We start from the raw sequence: 15,894 nt of genomic DNA, 5'->3' as shown, positions 1-15,894 counted from the left end.
GCGCGATGAGTCAAGGATATCCCTACCGGCCAAGCCCTCCCTAACACGGACGGCGCTGTGCCAATTGTGCGTCGCCCCACGGACCTCCCGGTCGCAACAGAGCCTGGGCGCAAACCCAGAGTCTCTGGTGGCACAGCTGGCACTGCAGTACAGCGCCCTTAACCACTGCGCCACCCGGGAGGCCTCAAAAGGGTTTGCTAATGATCAATTAGCCTTTTAAAATTATAAACTTGGATTAGCTAACACAACGTGCCATTGGAACACAGGAGTGTTGGTTTGATAATGGGCCTCTGTACGCCTATGTAGATATTCCATTGAAAATCTGCCGTTTCCAACAATAGAAATTTACAAAATTATCAACCGATTATGATTTTTCAACGCTGATACCGATACCGATTAATCGGCCGATTTTTTTTTACACTTATTTGTAATAATGACAATTACAACAATACTGAATGCACACTTATTTTAACTTAATATAATACATCAATAAAATTAATGTAGCCTCAAATAAATGAAACATGTTCAATTTGGTTTAAATAATGCAAAAAACAAAGTGTTGGGGAAGAAAGTAAAAGTGCAATATGTGCCATGTAAGAAAGCTAACGTTTAAGTTCCTTGCTCAGAACATGAGAACATATGAAAGCTGGTGATTCCTTTTAACATGAGTCTTCAATATTCCCAGGTAAGAAGTTTTAGGTTGTAGTTATTATAGGAATTATAGGACTATTTCCCTCTATACCATTTGTATTTCATTAACCTTTGACTATTGGATGTTCTTATAGGCACTTTAGTATTGCCAGTGTAACAGTATAGCTTCCGTCCCTCTCCTCACTCCTCCCTAGGCTCGAACCAGCAACACAACGACAACAGCCACCCTCGAAGCAGCGTTACCCATGCAGATCAAGGGGAACAACCACTCCATGTCTCAGAGCGAGTGACGTTTGAAATGCTATTAGCGCGCACCCTGCTAACCATTTCACATTGGTTACACCAGCCTCATCTCGGGAGTTGATAGGCTTGAAGTCATAAAGAGCGCAATGCTTGACGCACAACGAAGAGCTGCTGGCAAAACGCACGAAAGTGCTGTTTGAATGAATGCTTACGAGCCTGCTGCTGCCTACCACCGCTCAGTCAGATACTTGTATGCTTAGTCAGATTAGATGCAATGTCCGGACACGCTAGATAAACTAGTAATATCATCAACCATGTGTAGTTAAACTAGTGATTATGATTTATTGATTGATTGTTTTTTATAAGTTAAGTTTAATGCTAGCTAGCAACTTACCTTGGCTTACTGCATTCACGTTACAGGAGTGCAACGAGAGGCAGGTGGTTATAGCGTTGGACTAGTTAACTGTAAGGTTGCAAGATTGGATCCCCTGAGCTGACAAGGTGAAAATCTGCCGTTCTGCCCCTGAACGAGGCAGTTAACCCACCGTTCCTAGACCAGTTAACCCACTGTTCCTAGACCATTTAACCCACTGTTCCTACGCTGTCATTGAAAATAAGAATGTGTTCTTAACTGATTTGCCTAGTTAAATAAAGATTAAATAAAGGTGTAAAAAATATATATTTTAAAAAATGGCCAAATCGGTGTCCAAATATACCGATTTCCGATTGTTATGAAAACGTCAAATCGGCCGATTAATCGGTCGACCTCTAATTATCAATGTCTACACTGTATTTCTGATCAATTTTACGCTTTTAAATTGATTTTTTTTGTTGCTTTTCGTTCAAAAACAAGGACATTTCAAAGTGAACCCAAACTTTTGAACGGCAGTGTATATAATTATTTTATTTTGTATTATTATTATTTTTGCTAAGTCGTCATTGGGCCTATTATATTTATTTCTTAACTTTCCTAATATTAAGCACATTGCTAATCTTTACCGCAGGAGTATAGCCTGCCTGGCATTCGCTATTTAACTGCATAGATGACATGTATTTTTTCCCGTTGCCCCGGTTTCGATAAAGGTGCATGATAATATTCCATTCTAAATCAAAACTACTGTCACAGTGTGAATGACGGCCTAGCCCGGATGGGAGTGATGGAGTGCTGCATCAGATGACCTGGCCTCCACAATCACCCGACCTCAACCCAATTGAGATGGTTTGGGATGAGTTGGAACGCAGAGTAAAGGAAAAGCAGCCAACAGGTGCTCAGCATATGTGGGAACTCCTTCAAGACTGTTGGACAAGCACTCCAGTTGAAGCTGTTTGAGAGAATGCCAAGAGTGTGCAAAGCTGTCATCAAGGCAAAGGGTGGCTATTTGAAGAATCTCAAATATATTTTGTTTTGTTTAACACTTTTTGGGTTACTACATGATTCCATGTGTTATTTCATAGTTTTGATGTCTTCACTACTATTCTAAAATGTAGAAAATAGTAAAAAGAAAGAAAAACCCTTGAATGAGTAGGTTTTTCTTCCATTTAATTGAAGTTGCAGGTTACAGTGACATTTTTTTTTTTAACTAGGCAAGCCAGTTAAGAACAATTTATTATTTACAATGACAGCCTACCAAAAGGCCTCCTGTGGGGACGGGGGCCTGGGATTAAAATAAAAAATAAATACAATATAAATATAGGACAAAACAGACATCACAACAAGAGAGACACAACACTACATAAAGAGAGACCTAAGACAACAACATAGCATGGCAGCAACACAACATGACAACAACATGGTAGCAACACAACATGACAACAACATGGCAGCAACTCAACATGACAACAACATGGTAGCAACACAACATGACAACAACATGGTAGCATCACAACATGGTACAAACATTATTGGGCACAGACAACAGCACAAAGGGCAAGAAGGTAGAGACAACAGTACATCACGCAAAACAGACAATTGTCAGTAAGAGTGTCCATGATTGAGTCTTTGAATTAAGATATTGAGATAAAACTGTCCAGTTAGATTGTTTGTTGCAGCCCGTTCCAGTCGCTACCTGCAGCGAACTGAAAAGAGGAGCGACCCAGGGATGTGTTTGCTTTGGGGACCTTTAACAGAAGGTGACTGGCAGAACGGGTGTTGTATGTGGAGAATTAAGGCTGCAGGAGATATCTCAGATAGAGGGGAGTGAGGCCTAAGAGGGTTTTATAAATAAGCATCAACCAGTGGGTGTGTCCAAACTTTTGCCTGGTACTGTATATGTGTAGGTCTATGCATTTCTGTGTGTTTCCAAACATTTCCCTTGGGAATAAAATAATACATCAAGTGTGAAATAAATTGTGTTGGGGGAAAGTTGAGTTTTGACTAGACTGGTGGGGGTCGGGGAGGGAGTTGAGGTATTGACTAGACTGGTGGGGGAGGGAGTTGAGGTATTGACTAGACTGGTGGGGGTCGGGAGGGAGTTGAGGTATTGACTAGACTGGTGGGGGTCGGGGAGGAGTTGAGGTATTGACTAGACTGGTGGGGAGGGAGTTGAGGTATTGACTAGACTGGTGGGGGTCGGGGAGGGAGTTGCGGTATTGACTAGACTGGTGGGGGAGGGAGTTGCGGTATTGACTAGACTGGTGGGGAGGGAGTTGCGGTATTGACTAGACTGGTCGGGGAGGGAGTTGAGGTATTGACTAGACTGGTCGGGGAGGGAGTTGAGGTATTGACTAGACTGGTGGGGGAGGGAGTTGAGGTATTGACTAGACTGGTCGGGGGAGGGAGTTGAGGTATTGACTAGACTGGTGGGGGTCAGGGAGGGAGTTGCGGTATTGACTAGACTGGTGGGGGTCGGGGAGGGAGTTGCGGTATTGACTAGACTGGTGGGGGAGGGAGTTGAGGTATTGACTAGACTGGTCAGGGAGGGAGTTGAGGTATTGACTAGACTGGTGGGGGAGGGAGTTGAGGTATTGACTAGACTGGTGGGGGAGGGAGTTGAGGTATTGACTAGACTGGTCAGGGAGGGAGTTGAGGTATTGACTAGACTGGTCAGGGAGGGAGTTGAGGTATTGACTAGACTGGTCAGGGAGGGAGTTGAGGTATTGACTAGACTGGTCAGGGAGGGAGTTGCGGTATTGACTAGACTGGTGGGGGTCGGGGAGGGAGTTGCGGTATTGACTAGACTGGTGGGGAGGGAGTTGAGGTATTGACTAGACTGGTGGGGGGAGGGAGTTGAGGTATTGACTAGACTGGTCAGGGAGGGAGTTGAGGTATTGACTAGACTGGTCAGGGAGGGAGTTGAGGTATTGACTAGACTGGTCGGGGAGGGAGTTGCGGTATTGACTAGACTGGTGGGGGAGGGAGTTGAGGTATTGACTAGACTGGTCGGGGAGGGAGTTGAGGTATTGACTAGACTGGTCAGGGAGGGAGTTGAGGTATTGACTAGACTGGTCAGGGAGGGAGTTGAGTTATTGACTAGACTGGTCAGGGATGGAGTTGAGGTATTGACTAGACTGGTCAGGGAGGGAGTTGAGGTATTGACTAGACTGGTCAGGGAGGGAGTTGAGGTATTGACTAGACTGGTCAGGGAGGGAGTTGAGGTATTGACTAGACTGGTCAGGGATGGAGTTGAGGTATTGACTAGACTGGTCAGGAGGGAGTTGAGGTATTGACTAGACTGGTCAGGGAGGGAGTTGAGGTATTGACTAGACTGGTCAGGGAGGGAGTTGAGGTATTGACTAGACTGGTCAGGGATGGAGTTGAGGTATTGACTAGACTGGTCAGGGATGGAGTTGAGGTATTGACTAGACTGTTCAGGGATGGAGTTGAGGTATTGACTAGACTGGTCAGGGAGGGAGTTGAGGTATTGACTAGACTGGTCAGGGATGGAGTTGAGGTATTGACTAGACTGGTCAGGGAGGGAGTTGAGGTATTGACTAGACTGGTCAGGGAGGGAGTTGAGGTATTGACTAGACTGGTCAGGGATGGAGTTGAGGTATTGACTAGACTGGTCAGGGAGGGAGTTGAGGTATTGACTAGACTGGTCAGGGAGGGAGTTGAGGTATTGACTAGACTGGTCAGGGATGGAGTTGAGGTATTGACTAGACTGGTCAGGGATGGAGTTGAGGTATTGACTAGACTGGTCAGGGAGGGAGTTGAGGTATTGACTAGACTGGTCAGGGAGGGAGTTGAGGTATTGACTAGACTGGTCAGGGAGGGAGTTGAGGTATTGACTAGACTGGTCAGGGAGGGAGTTGAGGTATTGACTAGACTGGTCAGGGAGGGAGTTGAGGTATTGACTAGACTGGTCAGGGAGGGAGTTGAGGTATTGACTAGACTGGTCAGGGATGGAGTTGAGGTATTGACTAGACTGTTCAGGGATGGAGTTGAGGTATTGACTAGACTGGTCAGGGAGGGAGTTGAGGTATTGACTAGACTGGTCAGGGATGGAGTTGAGGTATTGACTAGACTGGTCAGGGATGGAGTTGAGGTATTGACTAGACTGGTCAGGGAGGGAGTTGAGGTATTGACTAGACTGGTCAGGGAGGGAGTTGAGGTATTGACTAGACTGGTCAGGGAGGGAGTTGAGGTATTGACTAGACTGGTCAGGGAGGAGTTGAGGTATTGACTAGACTGGTCAGGGAGGGAGTTGAGGTATTGACTAGACTGGTCAGGGAGGGAGTTGAGGTATTGACTAGACTGGTCAGGGAGGGAGTTGCGGTATTGACTAGACTGGTGGGGGTCGGGGAGGGAGTTGCGGTATTGACTAGACTGGTGGGGGAGGGAGTTGAGGTATTGACTAGACTGGTCAGGGAGGGAGTTGAGTTATTGACTAGACTGGTCAGGGATGGAGTTGAGGTATTGACTAGACTGGTCAGGGAGGAGTTGAGGTATTGACTAGACTGGTCAGGGAGGGAGTTGAGGTATTGACTAGACTGGTCAGGGAGGGAGTTGAGGTATTGACTAGACTGGTCAGGGAGGGAGTTGAGGTATTGACTAGACTGGTGGGGGAGGGAGTTGAGGTATTGACTAGACTGGTCAGGGAGGGAGTTGAGGTATTGACTAGACTGGTCAGGGAGGGAGTTGAGGTATTGACTAGACTGGTCGGGAGGGAGTTGCGGGTATTGACTAGACTGGTGGGGGAGGGAGTTGAGGTATTGACTAGACTGGTCGGGAGGGAGTTGAGGTATTGACTAGACTGGTCAGGGAGGGAGTTGAGTTATTGACTAGACTGGTCAGGGAGGGAGTTGAGGTATTGACTAGACTGGTCAGGGAGGGAGTTGAGGTATTGACTAGACTGGTCAGGGAGGGAGTTGAGGTATTGACTAGACTGGTCAGGGAGGGAGTTGAGGTATTGACTAGACTGGTCAGGGAGGAGTTGAGGTATTGACTAGACTGGTCAGGGAGGGAGTTGAGGTATTGACTAGACTGGTCAGGGATGGAGTTGAGGTATTGACTAGACTGGTCAGGGAGGGAGTTGAGGTATTGACTAGACTGGTCAGGGGGGAGTTGAGGTATTGACTAGACTGGTCAGGGATGGAGTTGAGGTATTGACTAGACTGTTCAGGGATGGAGTTGAGGTATTGACTAGACTGGTCAGGGAGGGAGTTGAGGTATTGACTAGACTGGTCAGGGAGGGAGTTGAGGTATTGACTAGACTGGTCAGGAGGGAGTTGAGGTATTGACTAGACTGGTCAGGGAGGAGTTGAGGTATTGACTAGACTGGTCAGGGAGGGAGTTGAGGTATTGACTAGACTGGTCAGGGAGGGAGTTGAGGTATTGACTAGACTGGTCAGGGAGGGAGTTGCGGTATTGACTAGACTGGTGGGGGTCGGGGAGGGAGTTGCGGTATTGACTAGACTGGTGGGGGAGGGAGTTGAGGTATTGACTAGACTGGTCAGGGAGGAGTTGAGTTATTGACTAGACTGGTCAGGGATGGAGTTGAGGTATTGACTAGACTGGTCAGGGAGGGAGTTGAGGTATTGACTAGACTGGTCAGGGAGGGAGTTGAGGTATTGACTAGACTGGTCAGGGAGGGAGTTGAGGTATTGACTAGACTGGTCAGGGAGGGAGTTGAGGTATTGACTAGACTGGTGGGGAGGGAGTTGAGGTATTGACTAGACTGGTCAGGGAGGGAGTTGAGGTATTGACTAGACTGGTCAGGGAGGGAGTTGAGGTATTGACTAGACTGGTCGGGGGAGGAGTTGCGGTATTGACTAGACTGGTGGGGAGGGAGTTGAGGTATTGACTAGACTGGTCGGGAGGAGTTGAGGTATTGACTAGACTGGTCAGGGAGGGAGTTGAGGTATTGACTAGACTGGTCAGGGAGGGAGTTGAGTTATTGACTAGACTGGTCAGGGATGGAGTTGAGGTATTGACTAGACTGGTCAGGGAGGGAGTTGAGGTATTGACTAGACTGGTCAGGGAGGGAGTTGAGGTATTGACTAGACTGGTCAGGGAGGGAGTTGAGGTATTGACTAGACTGGTCAGGGAGGGAGTTGAGGTATTGACTAGACTGGTCAGGGAGGGAGTTGAGGTATTGACTAGACTGGTCAGGGATGGAGTTGAGGTATTGACTAGACTGGTCAGGGAGGGAGTTGAGGTATTGACTAGACTGGTCAGGAGGGAGTTGAGGTATTGACTAGACTGGTCAGGGAGGGAGTTGAGGTATTGACTAGACTGGTCAGGGATGGAGTTGAGGTATTGACTAGACTGTTCAGGGATGGAGTTGAGGTATTGACTAGACTGGTCAGGGAGGGAGTTGAGGTATTGACTAGACTGGTCAGGGATGGAGTTGAGGTATTGACTAGACTGGTCAGGGAGGGAGTTGAGGTATTGACTAGACTGGTCAGGGAGGGAGTTGAGGTATTGACTAGACTGGTCAGGGATGGAGTTGAGGTATTGACTAGACTGGTCAGGGAGGGAGTTGAGGTATTGACTAGACTGGTCAGGGAGGGAGTTGAGGTATTGACTAGACTGGTCAGGGAGGGAGTTGAGGTATTGACTAGACTGGTCAGGGATGGAGTTGAGGTATTGACTAGACTGGTCAGGGATGGAGTTGAGGTATTGACTAGACTGGTCAGGGAGGGAGTTGAGGTATTGACTAGACTGGTCAGGGAGGGAGTTGAGGTATTGACTAGACTGGTCAGGGAGGGAGTTGAGGTATTGACTAGACTGGTGGGGGTCGGGGAGAGAATTGAGTTATTGACTTGACTGGTGGGGGCCGGGAGAGAATTTAGTTATTGACTAGACTGGTGGGGGTCGGAGAGAGAATGTAGGTATCTACTGGACTGGTGGGGCCCGGGGAGAGATTTTAGTTATTGACTGGACTGGTGCGGGTCGGGGAGAGAATGTAGGTATTGACTGGACTGGTGCGGGTCGGGGAGAGAATGTAGGTATTGACTGGACTGGTGGGGGTCGGGGGAGAGAATGTAGGTATTGACTGGACTGGTGGGGGTCGGGGAGAGAATGTAGGTATTGACTAGACTGGTGGGGGTCGGGAGAGAATGTAGGTATTGACTAGACGGGTGGGGGTCGGGGGAGAGAATGTAGGTATTGACTAGACTGGTGGGGGTCGGGGAGAGAATGTAGGTATTGACTAGACTGGTGGGGGTCGGGGGAGAGAATGTAGGTATTGACTAGACTGGTGGGGGAGGGAGTTGAGGTATTGACTGGACTGGTGTGGGTCGGGAGGGCATGTAGGTATTGACTAGACTGGTGGGGGTCGGGAGAGAATGTAGTTATTGACTAGACTGGTGGGGGTCGGGGAGGGAATGTAGGTATTGACTAGACTGGTGGGGTCGGGGAGAGAATGTAGGTATTGACTAGACTGGTGGGGGTCGGAGAGAGAATGTAGGTATTGACTGGACTGGTGCGGGTCGGAGAGAGAATGTAGGTATTGACTAGACTGGTGGGGGAGGGAGTTGAGGTATTGACTAGACTGGTGGGGGTCGGGGAGGGAATGTAGGTATTGACTTGACTGGTGGGGGCCGGGAGAGAATTTAGTTATTGACTAGACTGGTGGGGGTCGGAGAGAGAATGTAGGTATCTACTGGACTGGTGGGGCCCGGGAGAGATTTTAGTTATTGACTGGACTGGTGCGGGTCGGGGGAGAGAATGTAGGTATTGACTGGACTGGTGCGGGTCGGGAGAGAATGTAGGTATTGACTGGACTGGTGGGGGTCGGGGAGAGAATGTAGGTATTGACTGGACTGGTGGGGGTCGGGGAGAGAATGTAGGTATTGACTAGACGGGTGGGGGTCGGGAGAGAATGTAGGTATTGACTAGACTGGTGGGGGTCGGGGAGAGAATGTAGGTATTGACTAGACTGGTGGGGGTCGGGGGGAGAGAATGTAGGTATTGACTAGACTGGTGGGGGAGGGAGTTGAGGTATTGACTGGACTGGTGTGGGTCGGGAGGGCATGTAGGTATTGACTAGACTGGTGGGGGTCGGGAGAGAATGTAGTTATTGACTAGACTGGTGGGGGTCGGGGAGGAATGTAGGTATTGACTAGACTGGTGGGGGTCGGGGAGAGAATGTAGGTATTGACTAGACTGGTGGGGGTCGGAGAGAGAATGTAGGTATTGACTGGACTGGTGCGGGTCGGAGAGAGAATGTAGGTATTGACTAGACTGGTGGGGGAGGGAGTTGAGGTATTGACTAGACTGGTGGGGTCGGGGAGGGAATGTAGGTATTGACTTGACTGGTGGGGGCGGGAGAGAATTTAGTTATTGACTAGACTGGTGGGGGTCGGAGAGAGAATGTAGGTATCTACTGGACTGGTGGGGCCCGGGAGAGATTTTAGTTATTGACTGGACTGGTGCGGGTCGGGAGAGAATGTAGGTATTGACTGGACTGGTGCGGGTCGGGAGAGAATGTAGGTATTGACTGGACTGGTGGGGGTCGGGAGAGAATGTAGGTATTGACTGGACTGGTGGGGGTCGGGGGAGAGAATGTAGGTATTGACTAGACTGGTGGGGGTCGGGAGAGAATGTAGGTATTGACTAGACGGGTGGGGGTCGGGGAGAGAATGTAGGTATTGACTAGACTGGTGGGGGTCGGGGAGAGAATGTAGGTATTGACTAGACTGGTGGGGGTCGGGGAGAGAATGTAGGTATTGACTAGACTGGTGGGGAGGGAGTTGAGGTATTGACTGGACTGGTGTGGGTCGGGAGGGCATGTAGGTATTGACTAGACTGGTGGGGTCGGGGAGAGAATGTAGTTATTGACTAGACTGGTGGGGGTCGGGGAGGGAATGTAGGTATTGACTAGACTGGTGGGGGTCGGGAGAGAATGTAGTTATTGACTAGACTGGTGGGGGTCGGGAGGGAATGTAGGTATTGACTAGACTGGTGGGGTCGGGGAGAGAATGTAGATATTGACTAGACTGGTGGGGGCCGGGGGAGAATGTAGGTATTGACTAGACTGGTGGGGGTCGGGGGAGAGAATGTAGGTATTGGCTAGACTGGTGGGGGTCGGGGAGGGAATGTAGGTATTGACTGGACTGGTGGGGAGAGAATGTAGGTATTGACTAGACTGGTGGGGGCCGGGAGAGAATGTAGGTATTGACTAGACTGGTGGGGGTCGGGGAGGGAATGTAGGTATTGACTAGACTGGTGGGGGCCAGCATGCAGGTGGTTGACTAGACTGGTGGGGGCGGGGCATGCAGGTGGTTGACTAGACTGGTGGGGGCGGGGCATGCAGGTGGTTGACTAGACTGGTGGGGGCGGGGCATGCAGGTGGTTGACTAGACTGGTGGGGGCGGGGCATGCAGGTGGTTGACTAGACTGGTGGGGCGGGGCATGCAGGTGGTTGACTAGACTGGTGGGGGCGGGGCATGCAGGTATTGACTAGACTGGTGGGGGCGGGGCATGCAGGTGGTTGACTAGACTGGTGGGGGCGGGGCATGCAGGTATTGACTAGACTGGTGGGGGTCGGGGAGAGAATGTAGGTATTGACTAGACTGGTGGGGGTCGGGGAGAGAATGTAAGTATTGACTAGACTGGTGGGGGTCGGGGAGAGAATGTAGGTATTGACTAGACTGGTGGGGGTCGGGGAGAGAATGTAGTTATTGACTAGACTGGTGGGGGTCGGGGAGAGAATGTAGTCATTGACTAGACTGGTGGGGGTCGGGAGAGAATGTAGGTATTGACTAGACTGGTGGGGGAGGGAGTTGAGTTATTGACTAGACTGGTGGGGGAGGGAGTTGAGGTATTGACTGGACTGGTGCGGGTCGGGAGGGCATGTAGGTATTGACTAGACTGGTGGGGGTCGGGGAGAGAATGTAGTTATTGACTAGACTGGTGGGGGTCGGGGAGAGAATGTAGGTATTGACTAGACTGGTGGGGGTCGGGGAGAGAATGTAGGTATTGACTAGACTGGTGGGGGTCGGGGAGAGAATGTAGGTATTGACTAGACTGGTGGGGGTCGGGGGAATGTAGGTATTGACTAGACTGGTGGGGGCGGGTCATGCAGGTGGTTGACTAGACTGGTGGGGGCGGGGCATGCAGGTGGTTGACTAGACTGGTGGGGGCGGGGCATGCAGGTGGTTGACTAGACTGGTGGGGGCGGGGCATGCAGGTATTGACCAGACTGGTGGGGGCGGGGCATGCAGGTGGTTGACTAGACTGGTGGGGGCGGGGCATGCAGGTGGTTGACTAGACTGGTGGGGGCGGGGCATGCAGGTGGTTGACTAGACTGGTGGGGGCGGGGCATGCAGGTATTGACTAGACTGGTGGGGGCGGGGCATGCAGGTATTGACTAGACTGGTGGGGGTATTGACTAGACTGGTGGGGGTCGGGAGGGAATGTAGGTATTGACTAGACTGGTGGGGGCGGGGCATGCAGGTGGTTGACTAGACTGGTGGGGGCGGGGCATGCAGGTGGTTGACTAGACTGGTGGGGGCGGGGCATGCAGGTGGTTGGCTGAAATTTGATAGAGGATGTCTTAATAAAGACAAACAATAAAAGATCTTTGTACTTTTTAAAGAGCTGTTCACATGTTAGGCTATTGATTAAATGTACGACACAATATTGATTATTACTTTCCTTTGATCTAGTTCAGTCTTATCAATCACGTAAACATATTTAATAACGAACTCTTACCTAGTTTGATGATTGTGGGCGTTTTTGCTTACTTTTGTTTGTTCTAAATAGAGACAGCTAGAAGAGCCATGGGTCATAATGGATTGTATAGAAATGCGAAATGCAGGAAATGTGCTTCAGATACCAAAGAAATTGTGGGGGAGGACACCAAGACCCCCTGTCTGGTTACCCTCCCACCCACTTCTAAAACTAAAGTTGCCCTCATTACTGAATGTAGTCAATCACATAAACAATCAAAAAAAATCACATCAATGTGATTTTAATCCTTGCTGGGAACAAACTCATTCTTAGCTCTTTAGTTGTTTGTCTTCCAAATCAAATCCTGTCCTCAGTGGAAAAGTTGGGCTGTTCTCCAACACCATCCATCCATGATGAGCCTGTCCTGCACTGAAGCCTCTGAACACCTCATATCCTCCTAACTGTGCGTAGCCTCTAGCAGCAGCCCTCTAGTAGCAGCCCTCTAGTAGCAGCAGCCCTCTAGCAGCAGCCCTCTAGTAGCAGCCCTCTAGTAGCAGCCCTCTAGTAGCAGCTACTCCTCTAGTAGCAGCCCTCTAGCAGCAGCCCTCTAGCAGCAGCCCTCTAGCAGCAGCCCTCTAGTAGCAGCCCTCTAGCAGCAGCCCTCTAGCAGCAGCCCTCTAGTAGCAGCTACTCCTCTAGCAGCTACTCCTCTAGCAGCAGCCCTCTAGCAGCAGCCCTCTAGTAGCCATCTCTTGTTTGGATACATACCATAATAGTGTGTTACCTACCACGTCTGGAGTGTGTGTGCGTGTGTGAGGCGGGTTACCTACCTGTCTGGAGTGTGTGTGCGTGTGTGAGGCGGGTTACCTACCTGTCTGGAGTGTGATCGGGGATCCGGCTGTCTGAAGAAGGAGTCTGGAAGTTTCCTCATCCTCATAGGCAGAGAGGAGGGGGGCAGGGCGGAGGTTTTAGGGTTCATCACGGAGTTAAACAGAGCCTCCAGATCCGTCTGGGAGTCCCCGCGGACGTGCACGATCTGCTGCCCCACCGGGGGCGCGCACTGACCCTGTCGCGCGTCCATGTTGCCTTCCAGAGGTGATGCGTCCAATTAAAACAACTGAACAGTTAATTATGAATGATAACGAATGATTCCAAAACGAGAAATGGTTCAGAGTTAAATGGAAGACGACCCCCTAAACTGACTACAAAGAACGGATATTCTTTGTAGTTTAATTTGTTTTTGTGGATTTTAATTTTGAAAGTTCTTATAGTGTTTTGTGTAATTCGTTATTTAATAAACTGTCAAAACATTATAATCCTGCACCATCAAATGAAATAGTTATGTTAGTTTCCTTCGTGAATTTCCAAACTCCTCGGCGCTGAAAACACGCATCCAGCCAGCCAGACGGCCCGTCCCACAAACCTCAGACAGACGAGTTGCACTCAACTTTTTTCCCCTACAGAAACTTCGTCTGATGATCGCTTTTCTTCAACCGCTGGACTCGAAAACCGTCCCAGCTACTCCCAAATGTGATTTCTGCATACTGTCCGAAATTAAGTCCTCTACATAGTTTCATTTGGTGAAAAATAGGTGTTTACGTGGTAATAAATCTCAGTTTTCCAAAGTTGTTCCAAACTGTCGATAGGACAGGCTACAGCCTTAGAGTCTCATGTGACCAGTGAGAGGCGGGGTTACAAGGTTATTTTTACAGTCTATGGTTAAAGGCTCCCAGCAGAGGGCAATGTCTCCTTTATTTCTTCTTCTTCTTCCACTGGAGTGTAAATCAGTACACCGTGAAACAAAATAAAAAGGAAAACAATTACCCTGCCAACTAACCCTTCACTTATAAATACATTTGAAAAAACACCACCCCATTCCACTACTTTGACCCTTTCTGACCCTTCACCACCAGGCCAACAGCCTGGGACGACTGTACACTACAATTCAACACTCCCTGTCACTCCTCTGCAGTAAAATGCCATAAACCCAAGTACTTCTCTGCAGCTGTCACCACAAAACTATTTTCTGTGATTGATATTCCATTTCTGCGGTACAGTTGATAACCATGGCAATGAATGCAAAAGGTCTACTATTCACTGGGAGCCTCTTAGGATCCCTCACCCTTCCTCTACTTTCTTCACTGCCTCAGCATACAAAACCCTCTGTACTACTCTGACACTGGCAACCTCAACCTGTCTCTCTCTCACCACACCCCAGCAACATGGGCACCCTTACAGTTAACACATTCCGCTTCTTTTGCCAAAACTACACATTCCTTTGTCTCATGCCCTCCTGGAAACTTCTCACATTTAGGAATCTCCCTCCGACACACTGTTGCAACATCACCATAAGCTTGGCACCTGAAACAAGGTAGTGGGTTCGGAACAAGAAAGAGAGATCTAGGATATTTCAGGAAAACGGATATATCCTAACAATAGCCTTGTTATTGTTATTTTATTGTGTTGCTTTTTATTTACATTTTTAAAGACAGTGACTCTGCTGTTTCACCATGCTCGCCACCGGGCCTGAGTCGCACCAGAAGGCAGACGTCACAGACACAGGGAATCTTCAACTTTAGTTGATCCATCTCCACCCTTCTGCCCTGTTTATTGATCTGTTATTTTACCAGGTAAATTGACTGAGAACACATTCTCATTTGCAGCAACAACCTGGGGAATAGTTACAGGAGAGAGGAGGAGGAGGATGAATGAGCCAATTGTAAACTGGGGATTATTAGGAGACCGTGATGGTTTAATGGCCAGATTGGGAATTTAGCCAGGACACCGGGGTTAACACCCCTACTCTTACGATTAGTGCCATGGGAGCTTTAATGACCGCAGAGAGCCAGGACACCTGTTTAACGTCCCATCCGAAAGACGGCACCCTACACAGGGCAGTGTCCCCAATCACTGCCCTCGGGCATTGGGATATTTTTTAGACCAGAGGAAAGAGTGCCTCCTACTGGCCCTCCAACACCACTTCCAGCAGCATCTGGTCTCCCATCCAGGGACTGACCAGGACCAACCCTGCTTAGCTTCCTGAGAGCAAAGCAAGTAACAGGTCTTCTCCCCAGTCGCGTGGCACGTAGCGCCCGCTCCCTCTGGGCGGAAGAAAAAATACAAGTCCACTTTCACTGATTGAACAGTACCCAACTCCTTCTTCACCCAAAACCACATATGGGTCAACCTAAAGGCAGGGGTCCAATTTCTCCAAAAATGTCACTCCTACTGGACCAGATTAATTGTTATCTTGATCATTGATTTTCACCACACCTGCGACCTCACATACTTCAGAGAACTTCACCATACCTGCCACATCAGGTACTTCATCAGAGATCTTCACCACACCTGCGACCTCACATACTTCAGAGATCTTCACCACACCTGCGACCTCACATACTTCAGAGATCTTCACCACACCTGCCACATCAGGTACTTCATCAGAGATCTTCACCACACCTGCGACCTCACATACTTCAGAGATCTTCACCACACCTGCCACATCAGGTACTTCATCAGAGATCTTCACCACACCTGCGACCTCACATACTTCAGAGATCTTCACCACACCTGCCACATCAGGTACTTCATCAGAGATCTTCACCACACCTGCGACCTCACATACTTCAGAGAACTTCACCATACCTGCCACATCAGGTACTTCATCAGAGATCTTCACCACACCTGCCACATCAGGTACTTCATCAGAGATCTTCACCACACCTACCACATCAGGTACTTCATCAGAGATCTTCACCACACCTACCACCTCAGGTACTTCATCCTCTGGCCCCCTCCCAGTTAGGGGGAGTGATGAGCTCTACAGCAGAGTCTCACAACTCAATCACTGGTTGAAAACTGTTTTCTGTCCCTCTAAAAATATAGAATTTGTAGATAATTGGCCCTCTTTCTGGGACTCACCCACAAACAGGACCAAGCCTGGC

General features: G+C 49.1%; 1 protein-coding gene across 2 annotated transcripts in view; it reads right to left on the bottom strand.

Moving 5' to 3' along the window:
• Positions 1 to 13,637, bottom strand: part of LOC115116008 (transcriptional coactivator YAP1-like) — a 47,965-nt gene extending 34,328 nt beyond the window's left edge. Inside the window, exon 1 of one of the 2 annotated variants that reach the window (XM_029644501.2) lies at positions 12,822 to 13,637. In XM_029644501.2, coding sequence (XP_029500361.1) covers positions 12,822 to 13,031 — 210 coding nt within the window. In that variant the 5' untranslated portion in view covers positions 13,032 to 13,637. The remainder of the gene's footprint in view (positions 1 to 12,821) is intronic. The other variant, XM_029644502.2, reaches the window with a different exon arrangement.
• Between the last annotated feature and the right edge of the window lie 2,257 nt (positions 13,638 to 15,894).

This window comes from Oncorhynchus nerka, linkage group LG10, assembly GCF_034236695.1.
Source record: "Oncorhynchus nerka isolate Pitt River linkage group LG10, Oner_Uvic_2.0, whole genome shotgun sequence".
Lineage (NCBI taxonomy): Eukaryota > Metazoa > Chordata > Actinopteri > Salmoniformes > Salmonidae > Oncorhynchus > Oncorhynchus nerka.
Note: the sequence above shows the minus strand (reverse complement) of the source record. Positions and strands in the feature narration are given on the sequence as shown.